At 42.0% G+C, this 14717-nt stretch overlaps 2 protein-coding genes across 4 annotated transcripts; one reads left to right on the top strand and one right to left on the bottom strand.

The window, feature by feature from the left end:
* Positions 1 to 459: 459 nt before the first annotated feature.
* On the bottom strand, positions 460 to 3729 carry enkd1 (enkurin domain containing 1). The gene is made up of 8 exons (XM_079515273.1): positions 3627 to 3729; positions 3120 to 3213; positions 2681 to 2908; positions 2140 to 2303; positions 1893 to 2048; positions 1651 to 1796; positions 1393 to 1529; positions 460 to 799 (listed from the first exon to the last, which is right to left on the bottom strand). The coding sequence occupies exons 2-8, from the start codon at positions 3202 to 3204 to the stop codon at positions 639 to 641; spliced, it is 1077 nt and encodes a 358-aa protein (XP_079371399.1). The 5' UTR covers positions 3205 to 3213; positions 3627 to 3729; the 3' UTR covers positions 460 to 638.
* A 1280-nt stretch (positions 3730 to 5009) lies between these two features.
* On the top strand, positions 5010 to 14509 carry vdac3 (voltage-dependent anion channel 3). Of its 3 annotated transcripts, XM_079515277.1 has the most exons (10): positions 5010 to 5148; positions 7989 to 8159; positions 9472 to 9543; positions 9828 to 9877; positions 11318 to 11470; positions 11887 to 11939; positions 12040 to 12267; positions 12430 to 12580; positions 12889 to 12946; positions 13338 to 14509. In XM_079515277.1, exons 2-10 carry the CDS (start codon positions 7994 to 7996, stop codon positions 13427 to 13429), a joined length of 1023 nt encoding a protein of 340 aa, XP_079371403.1. In that variant the 5' UTR covers positions 5010 to 5148; positions 7989 to 7993; the 3' UTR covers positions 13430 to 14509. The 3 variants fall into 3 exon arrangements, with proteins under 3 accessions (XP_079371403.1, XP_079371404.1, XP_079371405.1); XM_079515278.1 differs by lacking the exon at positions 7989 to 8159 and having other exon boundaries at positions 5016 to 5148; XM_079515279.1 differs by lacking the exons at positions 5010 to 5148; positions 7989 to 8159 and adding an exon at positions 5804 to 5827.
* The last annotated feature ends 208 nt before the right edge of the window (positions 14510 to 14717 follow it).

Here is a 14717-nt window from a genome sequence, read left to right as displayed (position 1 = left end):
ACCACGTATGGGGGTGGGACCCGGTGGGACCCCTTTTATTACTCTATGGGTGGGACTCATGGGACTCTGTGTGACTAGTGTCCTTATATAGAGTGTGACACGTCGGCACATCATGCTTCGTGTGTGTGTGTGTGTGTGTGTGTGTGTGTGTGTGCGTGTGTGTGTAAGAGAGAGAGATTGATAGAAACACATCTGATTCCATTATTCTTTAAACATGACACGTTTTAATGGTGCAATTTCAAATCTATAGTTAACACACACACACACACACACACACACACACACACACACATTTCAATTTCTTTATTTGAGTCCACATTTATAAAATACATTATCAAGGGCACAAATATTTTCAGTTGCTTCTGATATCCCACTCACTTGAAACATCATGTGCTTTAGTCCACACACACACACACACACACACACACACACACACACACACACACACACACACACACACACACACACACACACACACACACACACACACAGGTGAATAAATCATTCAATCATCGATTCCTAATCATAATCTAGACTCACCGATTCACACAAATAAAACTTAAACCCACAATAAAACTAAAACTAAAATATATAAAGTAAATACAAAACCGAGAGGAATCTTTATTTTTTGGTCTGTGTTATGAATCTATTTTGATGAATACTTTGTCCCTGGAGAATATCTTGATGGCCTCTTCCATTTCAGACAGCTTGCTATCCAGCTGAGCGCGGCGAGAACGGATGCTGAATGTGTCTGTCCTGACAGGAAGAGAGAGCAGCTCTCTCACCATGGACTGGTGGGCTGTGGACAAACAGACACAGAGTCACAGAATATTCCCTAAAATGAACAGATTCATCCTAAACAGAAGGGCAGAGATGTATAGATGCAGAATAGTCCATAGAACGACGGAGTCCAGTTGTGTAAAGTAACTACATGTATTCAAGTACTACTCAAATACTGTACTTAAGTACAATTTTGAGATATCTTTTACTTTCTGTAGTATTTCCAATTTTCTGTACTTTTACTTCTACTCCACTACATCTCAGAGTTGCCTCTGAGATGTAGTGGAGTAGAAGTAAAAGTATTATACTTTTACTCCACTACAATTATTTTAAAACTTAGTTACTATAGTTACTTTGTATATTTTGTTTATTATTTCAAAACATACATTACCCACTACAGCCCTTCGGCCATTTGAAAATAGCCGATCTACAAGATCACAATGAGCTTGTAGATCTGTTATTTTCAAATGATTTTTATACATTACATTTTGAACCCAGACTTTTACTTGTAACAGTGTATTTCCACATTGCGGTATTGATACCGCAATGTGAGCAAGCAACACATGTGAGCAGGCAACACCATTGTGCGGTGGAGCATAAATGAAACTTTACCCTCTTTAAGTGACTGCAGGGTTTCCTGTCTCTCTTGCTCTGGCATCAGGGTGTGACCTTTAGGGACGCTGGGATCAGGTGTATTCCGTCTCCTTTCCTCCTCTGCTCTACGCCACTGTTCCTTCCTCTCCTCAAGACTGCATGAGTGTATGTAAGAGAGACAGACATAGCAACAAAGCAACTAAGTTTTATACTTAAATGTATGGAAAGTAAATCAGATATTTTGCAGCTTAATATGAGTGAAAGAAGAATACTCACTACTGTGGAACCTGTCCCTTGACTGCACTGGGTACAGAATCTACAGATCTATCTCTGAGGTTTGTCAGTGACTGAGACCGACGCAGCACTGTCTTCCCCGCAGTCCGAGCATTATAGTTTATAAAGTCCACAGCCTTCCCCTGAACCTGCAAATGAGAACAACTGTAGCAACAAAAAACATGTGCAGCTCCTGACAGAGGGTATCTACAATAAGAAAGAGTCTGGCTAGTGGCTAGTCTCACCTGCAGGTTTTGGTTTACTGAAGAATTACAAGAGGCTGGACGTTGCAGAGCAGAGAGTGAGGAGCTGTTATGTGGTCTAGGGGGACACGGTGACCCACATTTAGAGTGGGCCCTAAGGAAATGTTGACATTGTGGCTTGGTAGTTGGGCTGGTCTCCTGTATTAAGAAGCAGGAGGAATGAATTATAAAACATTAGCAAGTATAACTCAATCTAGGATTTTCATTTACCACAATTAGACTTCCTTACCTGTTGGACCCTGGATGGGACATCCTTGTATTTGTTGGAGGTCCAGAGTGCTTTGACAGGAACAGGGCGGGAGCATGCTCTTTCAGCCTCCTGCTCTTTGCAGCGCCTTTGGATCTCCCTGAGTCTACGCACATTGTCTTTTCTGTGGTCACGTACCAACAGCTCTGAAATGGAACAAACGTAAATTGTAAGAAAAGTTGTTGGTTTCCTTTACAGGCTATTTGAACAGAGTTTAAAAGAAAATACTTGTTATAGGTGAGGACTGAGGAGTCAAGGACTACTACTAGTAACACAGTTGGGCTATAAAAAATAATATTTTAAGTCTCTGTAAACAGATTCAACAGGAGTATTACATACTGATCCCCATTTTATTCATCTTTATCCATCCGACTCTACAGAGATGCACTCATTTTTAGACAAGCTTAATTTTCCAACTATAAATCCTGAGGTTGCTACAAATCATCACCTATAACAAAATGTATATGCCCAACTTCACAGAAATACAATACAAAGCTCTGTATAACAAGAGAGCTTGACATACTTTCTTTAGGGACATTTGGAGTGAAGGGGACACCATCCAGTTTGAGTAGTGCCCCGACAACGCCCCTCTGTCCTCTCTCCAGAATATGGGTGGCATTAGCGCCAATGCGAGGGCGATGAGGAGGGGTTCGAGCACTGTAGCAGCCAGGGTACATCACAGGGTCCGGGGCCAGGGGGCCTGAGATTAAAGACAAAGTCCCACCAGAGTTTCCCTCTAAACGTCCTCGAGCTGCAGGAAGGAAGGAGAAGCATATCTTTTACAATTCTAATATTGCAGATACATTGCCTGATTGAGGTAGCCTACTTGCAAATAAATTGCATTTGAAATGTTCACTCGCATGCACCCACAAACGCACCCACGTATATGAAAACAGGCATGTTCTCACATTGAATTGCAATTACAATATTATTGAGGTGATTTCAGACTGGCATGACCTTACCAGAGCTGGGACGTTTGTAGTACTCTGGAAAAAGAGAAGGATCTGGGGGAATTGGCCCAGATATCATCGAAGGACCCTCACACATCAGAAGATGCTGGAATTAATAAAGTGGACGTTCACATTTACAGACAGTGCTATAGCCTACAGGCAATACGGTAATCAGGCATACAAAATATCTAATGGATTAGAGGGAGGTTTTCACACTGAGCTTAATATTGCTTGATATCACTTAATAGCCTACTATAAGACTATACAAAAAATATTATAAATACATTATAGCACATTTAATCTACCGGTATGTTTGGAAACCCAAATAATCTGCGTTGCTGCAGCCAGCATGGATAAATTAGCTTTGCTTTGCATGCCATTCATGCCTTAATCGTATTTGGAAAACGTTGGAATAAATAAAAACTATCTATCAATCTTATTTTCTACAATCAATTTGTAAAATATTGGAACAAGTTATTCAAGTTTGCGTTAGGATAAATAAATAAATAAATAAGATACCTTTTGGAATGTCTTGTTGACCAACTGACGATTTTGTTCTCGCAGATTGATGACGCAGTAGTATCAACAACACTCGACACGATCGTCACCATGGCAACGGTACACAGACGTACACATCATGGAAAGTTATTTTCATTAAAATTGTCCATTACCCTGGAGTATGTTTTTTTTGTAGGCGGCATACTTTGGCCATCTAGATTTTCTTGTAGGCTCCATAATTTGGCCATGATACGCACATTTGGTGCGGCCGCATTAGACAGCTTTGTGGTCACATGCTCATATAGGTAGGTGGTTTAGCTTTACTGTCCCATTCAGTCATTCAACGTTCCATGTCCCGGCCAGCGTGACACCACTGCCCTCTGCGGGAGGAATGCTTTCATTACACCACCAAAGTCAGGAGCCACACATGGACAATAATTATATAACCACAACCAACCTACACACTGTGGAATATATATATATATATATATATATATATATATATATATATATATATACATTTACTCAATACTCAATTGTTGGAATCATTGATTGATTTGGAATCTTATTTGAAAGTCTATTTTCTGATTCGAAATGGTGTATGAAAGTATGTAGTATGCTGTATCCAAGTATTCCTACCTACCACTACCAGTCCTAATTAATTCTGTTTGTAGGCCTAAGCTACACTTCACTATGCATTATAGCTGGGAAGCCACAGGCCCAAAATTGGACAGAACCTGTGATGTCATGCCGTACTTTTTATTTGTGGTTTTTCTATTCATTTGGTCATTAAGGTCCACAGAATGAGAGGCCTGCTCTGCCAAAAACATTGCGAAAAAAAGTTATGGCCATTTGTGTAGGCCATAGCCACTTGCCAAAATGTGCCCAAATGTGCTGACCTCATCACATTTGTGCTGACCTCATCACATTTGTGATGACGGCTATGGCCGTTTTTAGGCCAAGGAGTGTTTTTCGTGCAAAACAAATGCTTGGAATGGATTCAGAATCATGAAAACCACCTAGTTTGACATGTCACAATTGTCACATGCTACTTAAAGCATGATGAAATTTGGGAAATGTTGCCTTATATTGGTTGTCTATGGTGTGGTATATAAAAATGGCCATAACTTTTTTTTCGCGATGTTATCGTTAGAGCAGGCCTCTCATTCTGTGGACCTTAATGACCAAGTGAATAGAGAAAACACAAATAAAAAGTATGGCATGACATCACAGGTTAATCCTTAACCGTTGAGCTTTTGGGTCTGTGGCTCCCCGGCTATTAAAACAAATTGCACATTTTTGTATGGTGGTCATGCCTACTTGATGACGACAAACAACAAAATGTAAAATGTTGTCAACACAAACATTGGACCATAGGGGGGGGCATTGGACCATACATCTCAATGACAGTTGCACAACTGCCCCGCCCTCGGCGTGCATTTGCGGCGCGTGCGCAGTCCTTGTGTCTGCTTTCTCCTTCACTGTGCCCCATAGCGCGAGCAGAGGTTTGTGAAACTATAGGCGCATCGGCCCATTAATAAAGGTAGGGGATATGAAACTTTTGACATACTGCATATCGTATCGTAAGGTATTTTTTTCATAGAGCTCTAACTGCATGGCAATGACACATAGGAGCTGACTCCGGTCATTTGGTTTTGTAATGAGATGGGAGGAGGTACGCTACGCATACAGCAGGGTGGGAGTAGTGCAGTCTGCAGTAGCCTATGTCAGGGTACAGCAACCTGACAAGATCACATCCCATTATTAACATAACGGAATAGTAAAGTAATCATAATTCATGTAGGAACAATGACTGAATAATGATTATATAATTGTTTTCTTGTCTGCCTGTCTTCTTTTACACTAGGCCTAAAGAAAACTAGTCCATAATATTATTTATTTTAAAACAATAGCCTATGAAGTTGCATTCCATAATTTAATAGTAGGACCTACGGGTTATTTTTCGTGAGGATATGTTGTTTTGTGTGGTGTGGGACACGACCAGACAGAGAAAGAGGCCTAGTAGTACTGACGCATGAACAATGCGAACCAATTGAAGGTGGCTGTCCCAATCCCATAGGGCATATGGAACATCTAAGCCCTTTCTGTTCACAAGTAGACGAGCGTCAGCGTTTACAAGCAAAGTTCACCTCGATGCCATACATCTGGTTAAAAGCTAGTACGTATAGTTATTTGTGGAGAAGCAAGGTCCACATGACAAGGTGACGGGGTGTTCTGGTCATCTTTGGCAAATTGTATACGCAAAGTCGCAAACCATGGCTGTGATGTCGGCGGATATTGGTTTATCTGGTCGTCGGTGGTATTTATAGCAACTATTAATGTATAAAGGACAAGGTCAACGAAGAAATGCCGACAAGAAAGGCAGGGGGTTTATTCGTGAATTAAGTTGCTCGTGGTGAGCCGTTTCTGTGGATATGCATTAGGGTTAGGCAGTAGCACTAAGCTAGGCGGCAGGCCTATAGGCTCCATGTGGAAAGTCGCTATCCAAAGTACTGAAATCACATTAATTCATCTTTATTGATGTGCACTGTGCAGGCCAGATCTGGGCCCAGTAGTGTGTTGTCTCCACGAACCCTAAAGCCCTCCTGTGTGTGAAACTGTGAATATTATGTTCATGAGATCAGAATATGATAGGGCCAATGCACTGTACATTCAGGCTATACATTCATATCATGGTGTATCTTTATGGCTTATCTCACTGTTTGTCACACTTTCATTCTCCTTATGCATGTTTTGTGTGCTAGTTGCATTCCTGTCTTGTGATTGGGTGAGTAATGGGAGTCACTGTTGCCCCTCTGTCTTTAACATTGGGAGTGCTTTTAGTTTGGGTTGCTGAGTATGTAGCCTATGTGGATCTCATTTTTGCTTGTTTGTTTGGGATACAGGATGTTACTCAGTTCAGATGTTTTAATAAGTCCAGTGGGGACAAGGCACCCATTTTGAAACCATGTGGTCACGTGTTGTATAGTGTCAAATTCACCTAGGCTAAATTTAGAGCAGGATTTGGGGAGGGAGCGAAGACAGGATTTAAAGCATTGAAAACAGACTAAAAGATGTGTGTGTGTGTGTGTGTGTGTGTGTGTGTGTGTGTGTGTGTGTGTGTGTGTGTGTGTGTGTGTGTGTGTGTGTGTGTGTGTGTGTGTGTGTGTGTGTGCATGCGCGGGCGCACATGCGCGCGTGCTGGCCTGTTTGAGTGCGTGTGTGCGTGCGTGTGCATGCACGTGCGTGCTGGCCTGTTTGAGTGTGTGTGTGCGTGTGTGTGCATGCGCGTGCGTGCTGGCCTGTTTGTGTGTGTGTGTAGAGGGTGGAGTTAACTGACAAAGACTGTCCATGAATTGCACAAACTCAGCAGAATGCCTGGTGGGATCAGCTAGCAGACAGATGCAAAGTCCCTCAGAAACTGAACAGTGCTAAGACAGCATGGGCTCTATCTGCCCTAGAGCAAGTCAGGCCATTATGCCCTCTATGCCACAGAGGACATGAGGGCATGACTCCTGTTGTGTTAGTAATATATCTACACACCACCTCTGAACACAAATAAGACATTAAAATAATTATAGGAGCAACATGTGCTACCATCAACAGAGAAAGGGAGTGACTTTCTTAAAACAGAAAATAAGACCTGTGGACCAATGTTTTTGTTACTGTTTTTAACTCTTTCAACTTCAAAATATAAAAAATCTATAAGGTTTAAAAAAAAAACAGGTTGAAAGTGTTTAAAAGCTTAGCTAAGCTTAGGTGTTGCATTGTGTTTTATATCAATAGCCTGTGCACTTGCAAAATGAGTACATAAAGGGCCATACACACTGTATCAACCAATCCTATTTTATGTAGCACAAAGTACATAGTGCGTTCATGATGCAATAGTTTGCAAAAGTTACACCTGTTTAGATAGGAGACTATCTCTGACTAGAAAATCTGAAGCTGAGATCCTGTGAAATGTCCAATGAAGTTTAATTTATACTTTATGTTGCAAATTTACTTGAAAATCTTCGGCGAGTGACGCAGGTATACATTTCGCCTATACTTTCGACCTTTTTCCGGCATGTTTAAAAATCAGACCAATCTGAATTGAGTGGTGCAACAGCGCCCCCTGTTGGTAACCTAAACATAGGGACATACAGTCATAGGGATAGACGGACGGACATAGGGACATTGCTGTTCCTGGCTTGGAGTGATTGCACCACTCAAAAATGAAGAAAATACCAATGTCCTTATATAAAAAGTATTTAGGCCGGGCTTAATACATCACAGAGAATTAGAAAAGCACAACAATAACCAGTACTGTACACAGTCAGTTGTTGTGACAACAGTGTAAATGCGCGTGCCAAAAATGTGTTCTTGCACGCCCCTCTTCTCAAGAAATCATGGCACAGACATGCGAGGAGAGCAAGGTGGAGAGCAAGGTGCAGCACGAGCAGCCGCAGCAGCAGCCGCAGCAGCAGCAGCATGAGGACAGTACAGGAAAGGGCAAGCAGACAGAGAACAAAGAGCACTGTGGGGCATGCAAGCACCACGTGCTCAAGGAACACGGTGAGTTGCGGGACGGAGCCGGTGAGACCAGAGAGAGAAAGGCGAGGACCTGCCATCGGGGTCCCTTGAGTCGAGCTGTCCTAGGGCAGATTCACACTGAGTCCGATTGATTCGAACCCCGAATACGATTTCCTGGTCCCCGCTGGCCATGATTCACATTGGCCTTGTTTCTTCCGCATCCGAGTACACTTCATTCAATGCTTTCACATTGCAGCGATCCGTATCCGGGGACACTTCAATCGGTCCCAATGCGGTCCCGGGAACGGTTGGGTGATCCGGTCCCGGGAACGGTACACAGCATTCACACTACCACAACATCTGCCAAGTGGTCCTGAATGTGCACCCGAGACCATAATGTGAATCTGCCCCTAGAAAGATCCTCAGCAATCTGCATTTCCATCTCTCTACCCAAGAGGAAGTGACAGGGGAGAGCAGTGTCAGTGCCATGCTAAGATGAAAATACATACAGGAATGATAAAAAGCAGAAAATGTCCTCAAAGTATTCCTGCCCACACATAACATAAAGGAAAATAGATTTTAGCACACACACACACACACACACACACACACACACTGACAGAGCTCTGTGCAGCTGACCCAGGGGACCCTGATGACGGTGTGCAGTAGTGTTAGCTGCTGACTAACCAAATCTGCTTCAACATACACAGGGATTGCAGCACACATATTGTAGTGCTATTGTTGCTATGGCCTGTTTAGTTTTATCGCTTTATCTCTTATGCTGTTAACATTCATTTTCTGGATGGCTATGGGTTATCATAGTCCAGAATGGATCCTGTTAGCTAAATAACGTCTGCTGCTTGTTAATGGACTGAGGCCAAGGAATCAATAGGGTTGGGCTGTATATATCTCACAGCCGTCAATGTCAGTGTATGGCCACTTCGAGAGGGTCAGTGCTTTTCCAACTAAACTGACCCATCCATCTTTACATCCCGCTTCAGCTTTTAGCTTTGGTCATCTGTTGGCTTGCAAATGCTGGTAGAAACACCAGGATAGATGGATGTTATTGCTTTGTTTGTCTGCATAGACCATAGATGCTGCTGTGATGAAGTGCTGTGGTTTGTGTGGTTACTGAGCTCTGTAGTGCAGTGTGTCCTGTGTTACTGTGAACTGAAATGTGGACCCTTTCCTTTTGCCGCTTTTTTGTTTTTGGTGCCTCTTTCCATATTTTCCAGAAGCCTTTTCGATGTTATTATGCACTATCTAGCTTGAAACAGGTGAGATGTATCTGTGTATTTGTATCAATGTTTTCATTAGCGAGAGAGATTTTGAAACCATTAACCTGTTTCCACAGGCATAATGGCTGTCCCACCCACATACGCAGACCTGGGCAAATCTGCCAAAGACATCTTCAACAAGGGCTATGGTAAGTAATTAGACTTACAGCTTTTTACCCCTTTTTCGTCGTTACACTTCCTCCACACACACATTTCTGTGTTGTCACTGCTGTTTTAACCTATTGGCTCACCTGCCAGTGAGGAGCCCCCACTGGGATGATGTAACGTCTCTGTACTATTCCTCCAGCCAAACACTCCCTGCTGACAGGTGCCGCCCGTATAGGAGTCTCTCCCCCGAAACACGAGCCAATTTTGTTCGAATAAATGCTGACTTTTTTTTACCTTTTTTCTGTTTTTGTTATGATCTTTCCAGGCTTTGGGGCCGTGAAACTGGACGTGAAGACCAAGTCCCAGAGTGGAGTTGTAAGTACAAAAGTCATTGGAAGCGTGAACATTTTGAGCTTTATGTCCAGACCTTTGTCTTGGAGCTCTAGTCTACGGTGTAGCTCAGATGGCTGACTCAGAATTGTAGCCATGCCAAAATGATGTTTTTGTTGCCTGACATAGTCAGTTTAATTCTAACACACAGAGGGCAGTATTATGCGTGTCTTAAGTACCAGGTCTTATTACTTAACTTAAGACCTGGAGGCGTGATCAATGCCATTTGGCTATTCTGAGTGGCCAAACAGCATTGACCACGCCTCCAGGTCTTAAGTTAAGTCATAAGACCTGGTACCTAAGACACGCATAATACTGCCCAGAGTGTCCAACCAGTTTTACGCTCTTTTCCATCAGGCGGTATGCTATGCTGTAGCACTGAAGAAAATAAGCATTTCATCAAATGTTTAGTTACCTCCAAACTAGAAGTCTATTTCTGTTATGACGCCATGGTAATTAGCCATACGAATTACCATACATTGCCCCAATACACTGCTTTCAAAACGTCTGTAAATGTATTCCATCAATGCCAAAACTCACTGCATGCATCTTCCTCCCCCTCATAGGTCTCTGCTTTATTTTCCTTCAGAAAGCAGATAAACTGGCCAATGTAAATCTTGTGTAGTTCTCTCTAATGCTATCTTTTCTCTGTCTTTTTCCGCTTTCTCTTTGGACATTCCTTGTCAGATGGTAAGAATGTTTGTCAGTCTTTCTGTGTGCAAGTGTGTGTGATTAAATACAGGTGCATTCAAAGGTAAAGCAGCGATAGTGATTGTGGCTTGAGTGTGTGAGGTAGACATACTTCTGAGTAAATAAATACTTCTTTGCTGCAGTAGTCCCTTCAGCTGATACAATATCCTCTGCTGCTAAAACTGTTCTGGCATTGACCTCAGATACACTTAGAAACCAGCTCTACCTAGTTTCCTTCCCCACTCAACTCTCCACAAATCCTCTGTTCCTCAGAAGACTCACTAGTGCAACCACACTTTGTAGCTCCCCACAATAGAGGGTATGTGCGTGACATCATCATCATACCAGGAAGTTATGCGGGAAAGCCTACTGAGTGGCAAAAAACTACCTTCTGGCCTTGATAGCCCATACATCCAAACAGAAAAGTCCTATTTGATTGCATGAAATTACTTTAAACAACATTAAATTCCCTTTGTCACACACTTTGCCACTCGATCTGCCATTCACTTTATGCATGCGCATACCCTCTATATCTATAACCTAGTCATACAGACTTGAAAGGGATTGTGTGGCAGAGGAGATGTGTTGAAGTGATGCTGGTGGGGTTTCTTTCAAATCTTTGTTTTCCCCTCTACTCCTTTTTCTCTCATCTGTATTTAGCCTACCTGCCGTGTGGTTTTATAATGTTATAGTTAATTACTAAATAAAACTAAATAACTTCCCTCTCTCTTTCAGGAGTTTAACACCTCTGGCACCAACAACACAGATACAGGGAAATCAGGTGGCCACCTGGAGACCAAGTACAAAGTGAAGGAGCTGGGCCTCAGCTTCAACCAGAAATGGAACACAGACAACACACTGACAACGGAAGTCACAATGGAAGACCAGGTGAGTAATATGATTATTTAAGGGATATGGTCTAGAAATTATATTGATGAAGAATAGATGAGATAAGCTATAGTTATTACAAATGTAGGTAGGGGTGACAGGTTTATTGTCCAGTAATGACCAATGATGACCATCTCACTGTACATTATCCTGCTTTACTTCCAAACGAAATCAATAATTTCACATGAAATATTGATTGTATTAGTTTACAAGCTTCCATAGCAACGTAAACTGAGGCAGAACAGCAGTCTGTTATCCAGAAAGCTTGATTGACCTCTCAAATAATAGCATTATTACTTATACAGAAACCAGCTTAGCAGATCAATGAAAAAGAAGCATATCTATCCAAGCCTTTTTTATACATTCATGCAAGCTCATGTTGGTTTTTCCCTTTTTTGCGCTGTGTCTGTGTATAGCTGGCTAATGGATTGAAGCTGTCATTGGACACGTCATTCGTGCCCAACACTGGGTAAGACCCATCCCATTATTCATTAGGCAATTATTTAATTCACACTTTGATTTGATTTGATTTGTATCGCCCTCATCTTCACTTGACATTATTTCGGCAGCAAGAAGAGCGGCAAACTGAAGACGGCTTACAAGCGTGACTTCGTCAACGTGGGCTGTGACCTTGACTTCGACATGGCCGGTCCCACGGTCCACGCAGCTGCCGTGCTGGGCTACGAGGGCTGGCTGGCTGGCTACCAGATGGCCTTTGACACTGCTAAGTCCAAGCTGGCCCAGAACAACTTCGCCCTGGGATACAAAGCCGGAGATTTCCAGCTCCACACCAGTGTGTGAGTACTACCGTCAGGGTACCGTCAAGTGATAAATGGAGCAAGAGTGACCATTAGAGAAACTCTGCTCAAGGGGAATGAACTTCAGGATAAACCCCAGTGACACAGACATGGATTGTTTCCTCTCTACTATACTAGTGCTCATGTGGTGTTGTGTTTCAGTAACGACGGCACTGAGTTTGGCGGCTCCATTTACCAGAAGGTGAACGGCAACCTGGAGACCGCCATCAACCTGGCGTGGACAGCCGGCAGCAACAACACACGCTTTGGAATTGGAGCCAAATACCAGATAGATAAGGACACCTCACTGGCTGTGAGTACTGGTTTCAGCATGCGGTCGGAGAAGAGTTACACTGTCACAAGAACAAAAGGGGATGTACAATAATAAGCTAAAGTGGACTGGACTTATACAATACATTATGCATACTTATAGTGATTAATGCATTGATACAAACGTATCTGGGTAGCCATGACCACAGTAAAATCTGGAGTGTTATTATTGTCATTTTACTTTGCAAGTTAAAATAATATTATTTTGCTTGCATGCTTTTACTGTGCATACAAGTACATTGTTATAAAATACATGATTATTTTACTATTTCATGTATCTGCTTCTCACAGACCAAAGTCAACAATGCTTGCCTCGTTGGCGTTGGTTACACACAAACCCTGAGGCCAGGTAAGTGCATCACTGTCTCTCATCCTATCGTTTCAACTTAATAACTTATAATCACCGAATTCTACTAACTACTTAAACCCTTTACTTACTGTAGTTCAGTCCCCCAGGAGTCTATACTAGGCCTGCTCCTTTTATCTCTACATGAAATGTATTTGCCAAAAATAGCCGATCTACAAGTAGTTATTTTTTGCCGAATGTTTGTGTCAGAATAGGGGTGCTTGGATTCATGTGGTTAAGATGAGCTAGAAGGGCTTTACCAATACATTTTGAATCCCTGGAGAATGCTTTCCCTCAGCCCAATTTGCACAGAAAGGCCTTATCTCAAACATTGCTCTGTTGCACAACAACGGTACACTTACTTTCTGGAACTGATTGACACACTTCCCCACAGGTGTGAAGCTTACTCTCTCAGCTCTAATTGATGGAAAGAACTTCAACGCTGGCGGGCACAAAGTGGGCATGGGCTTTGAGCTGGAGGCATAAGCCCCAAGATGACATGGGGACAGCAAGGTGGAGAAAAGAAAAAGTAAAGAGCCCAAATGTGAGGAAACCTCAAACAACCACACAGAATCACCTTGAGAAGTCTCCCTTCTGAATGCTACACAGACACACTCACACATTGTTTGGCCTTAATCCTACAACCTCTTAGCACCACCCAAGACCTCCGGGACTGTAATTACTGACTGTAATTGAGATTTTCTTTTCTGTTCTTTTACCAATAATACAGCAATACCTGTTTCCAATTATTTATTACAGTATGGGAATAGAACAAGGTTAATTAACAGTTAAAGGTGTCTGCACACTACTGCGTTTTTCATATTTTTTGTCGCATTTTTCCGAAAAACGCGACAAAAAAAGTTAAGTACCTTAACTCCTCAAAATATTGCAAAATGTTTTACCAGTCTGGCCAGGCAAATTGTGTTACTTTGGTAGAAGAGTGTAATTTAAAATTTGTCCTGCTACCTATCTCATCTTCTATTCTTTACCTTCGTTGTGCTTGATTTGTGACCATCCCCGCCTCAGATCACATATTGAGTCTACATTTTGATTGTTGATAATGAGGGTGGAAGATACGTTTGTTGTGTTTATGGTGTGTTTGTTGTACGTTCTTTCCAAGTCATGGAAAAGTACTCAATTTTGTTTCAATTCCTGCACCTTCCCAGACAAAGGGAGTTTTATTGTCACATTGACAAGTAGCTACACTACAGTGATTGTAAAAGGACACAATTAAAGGACAAGAACTAACCAGAAAAACAAAGAGGTGTAACTGAATTAAAGCAGTGTTCAATCCCTTGAACACTGTTCTAAACTGTGTAGCTTCTGCTGCCTAAAAACCTCTATTTTAATTCTGGTCCTGTGGTGAAGAATCTTTTTGAGGGCCAAGGGAACTGTGGAATTCTCTGTCATCTCTTTGTCATGTCTCTCTTTGTGTCTCTTTGTGTCCTGTACCCATTTAAACTTTACCGCAACCACTTTTGCTGTGCTTCGGTTAGGGATGGTTGTCAGTAGTTAGGAGCTAAAACGGATTTTAATGAATTTATGGAATAAAGAATGTCAAACTCATTGGTGTCCATTGAGTTCTGTCTTTCCACTTTGTTGAATTTTAAGACACCAGAAATTAAATTTAAAATACAATATATTTTGAATCATTATGTATTGTATTTTCTAACAATGACAATCTTTCAGCCATTCAATATTATAGAGTTGGAGAGGCTTATTGTCGGTATCAGTTGAGAATGCAGGAAGCCCCGTTTCAATGCACTAAACCCCT

The sequence above is a fragment of the Electrona antarctica genome, assembly GCF_951216825.1.
Source record: "Electrona antarctica genome assembly, chromosome: 12".
In the NCBI taxonomy this organism is placed as follows: domain Eukaryota; kingdom Metazoa; phylum Chordata; class Actinopteri; order Myctophiformes; family Myctophidae; genus Electrona; species Electrona antarctica.
Note: the sequence above shows the minus strand (reverse complement) of the source record. Positions and strands in the feature narration are given on the sequence as shown.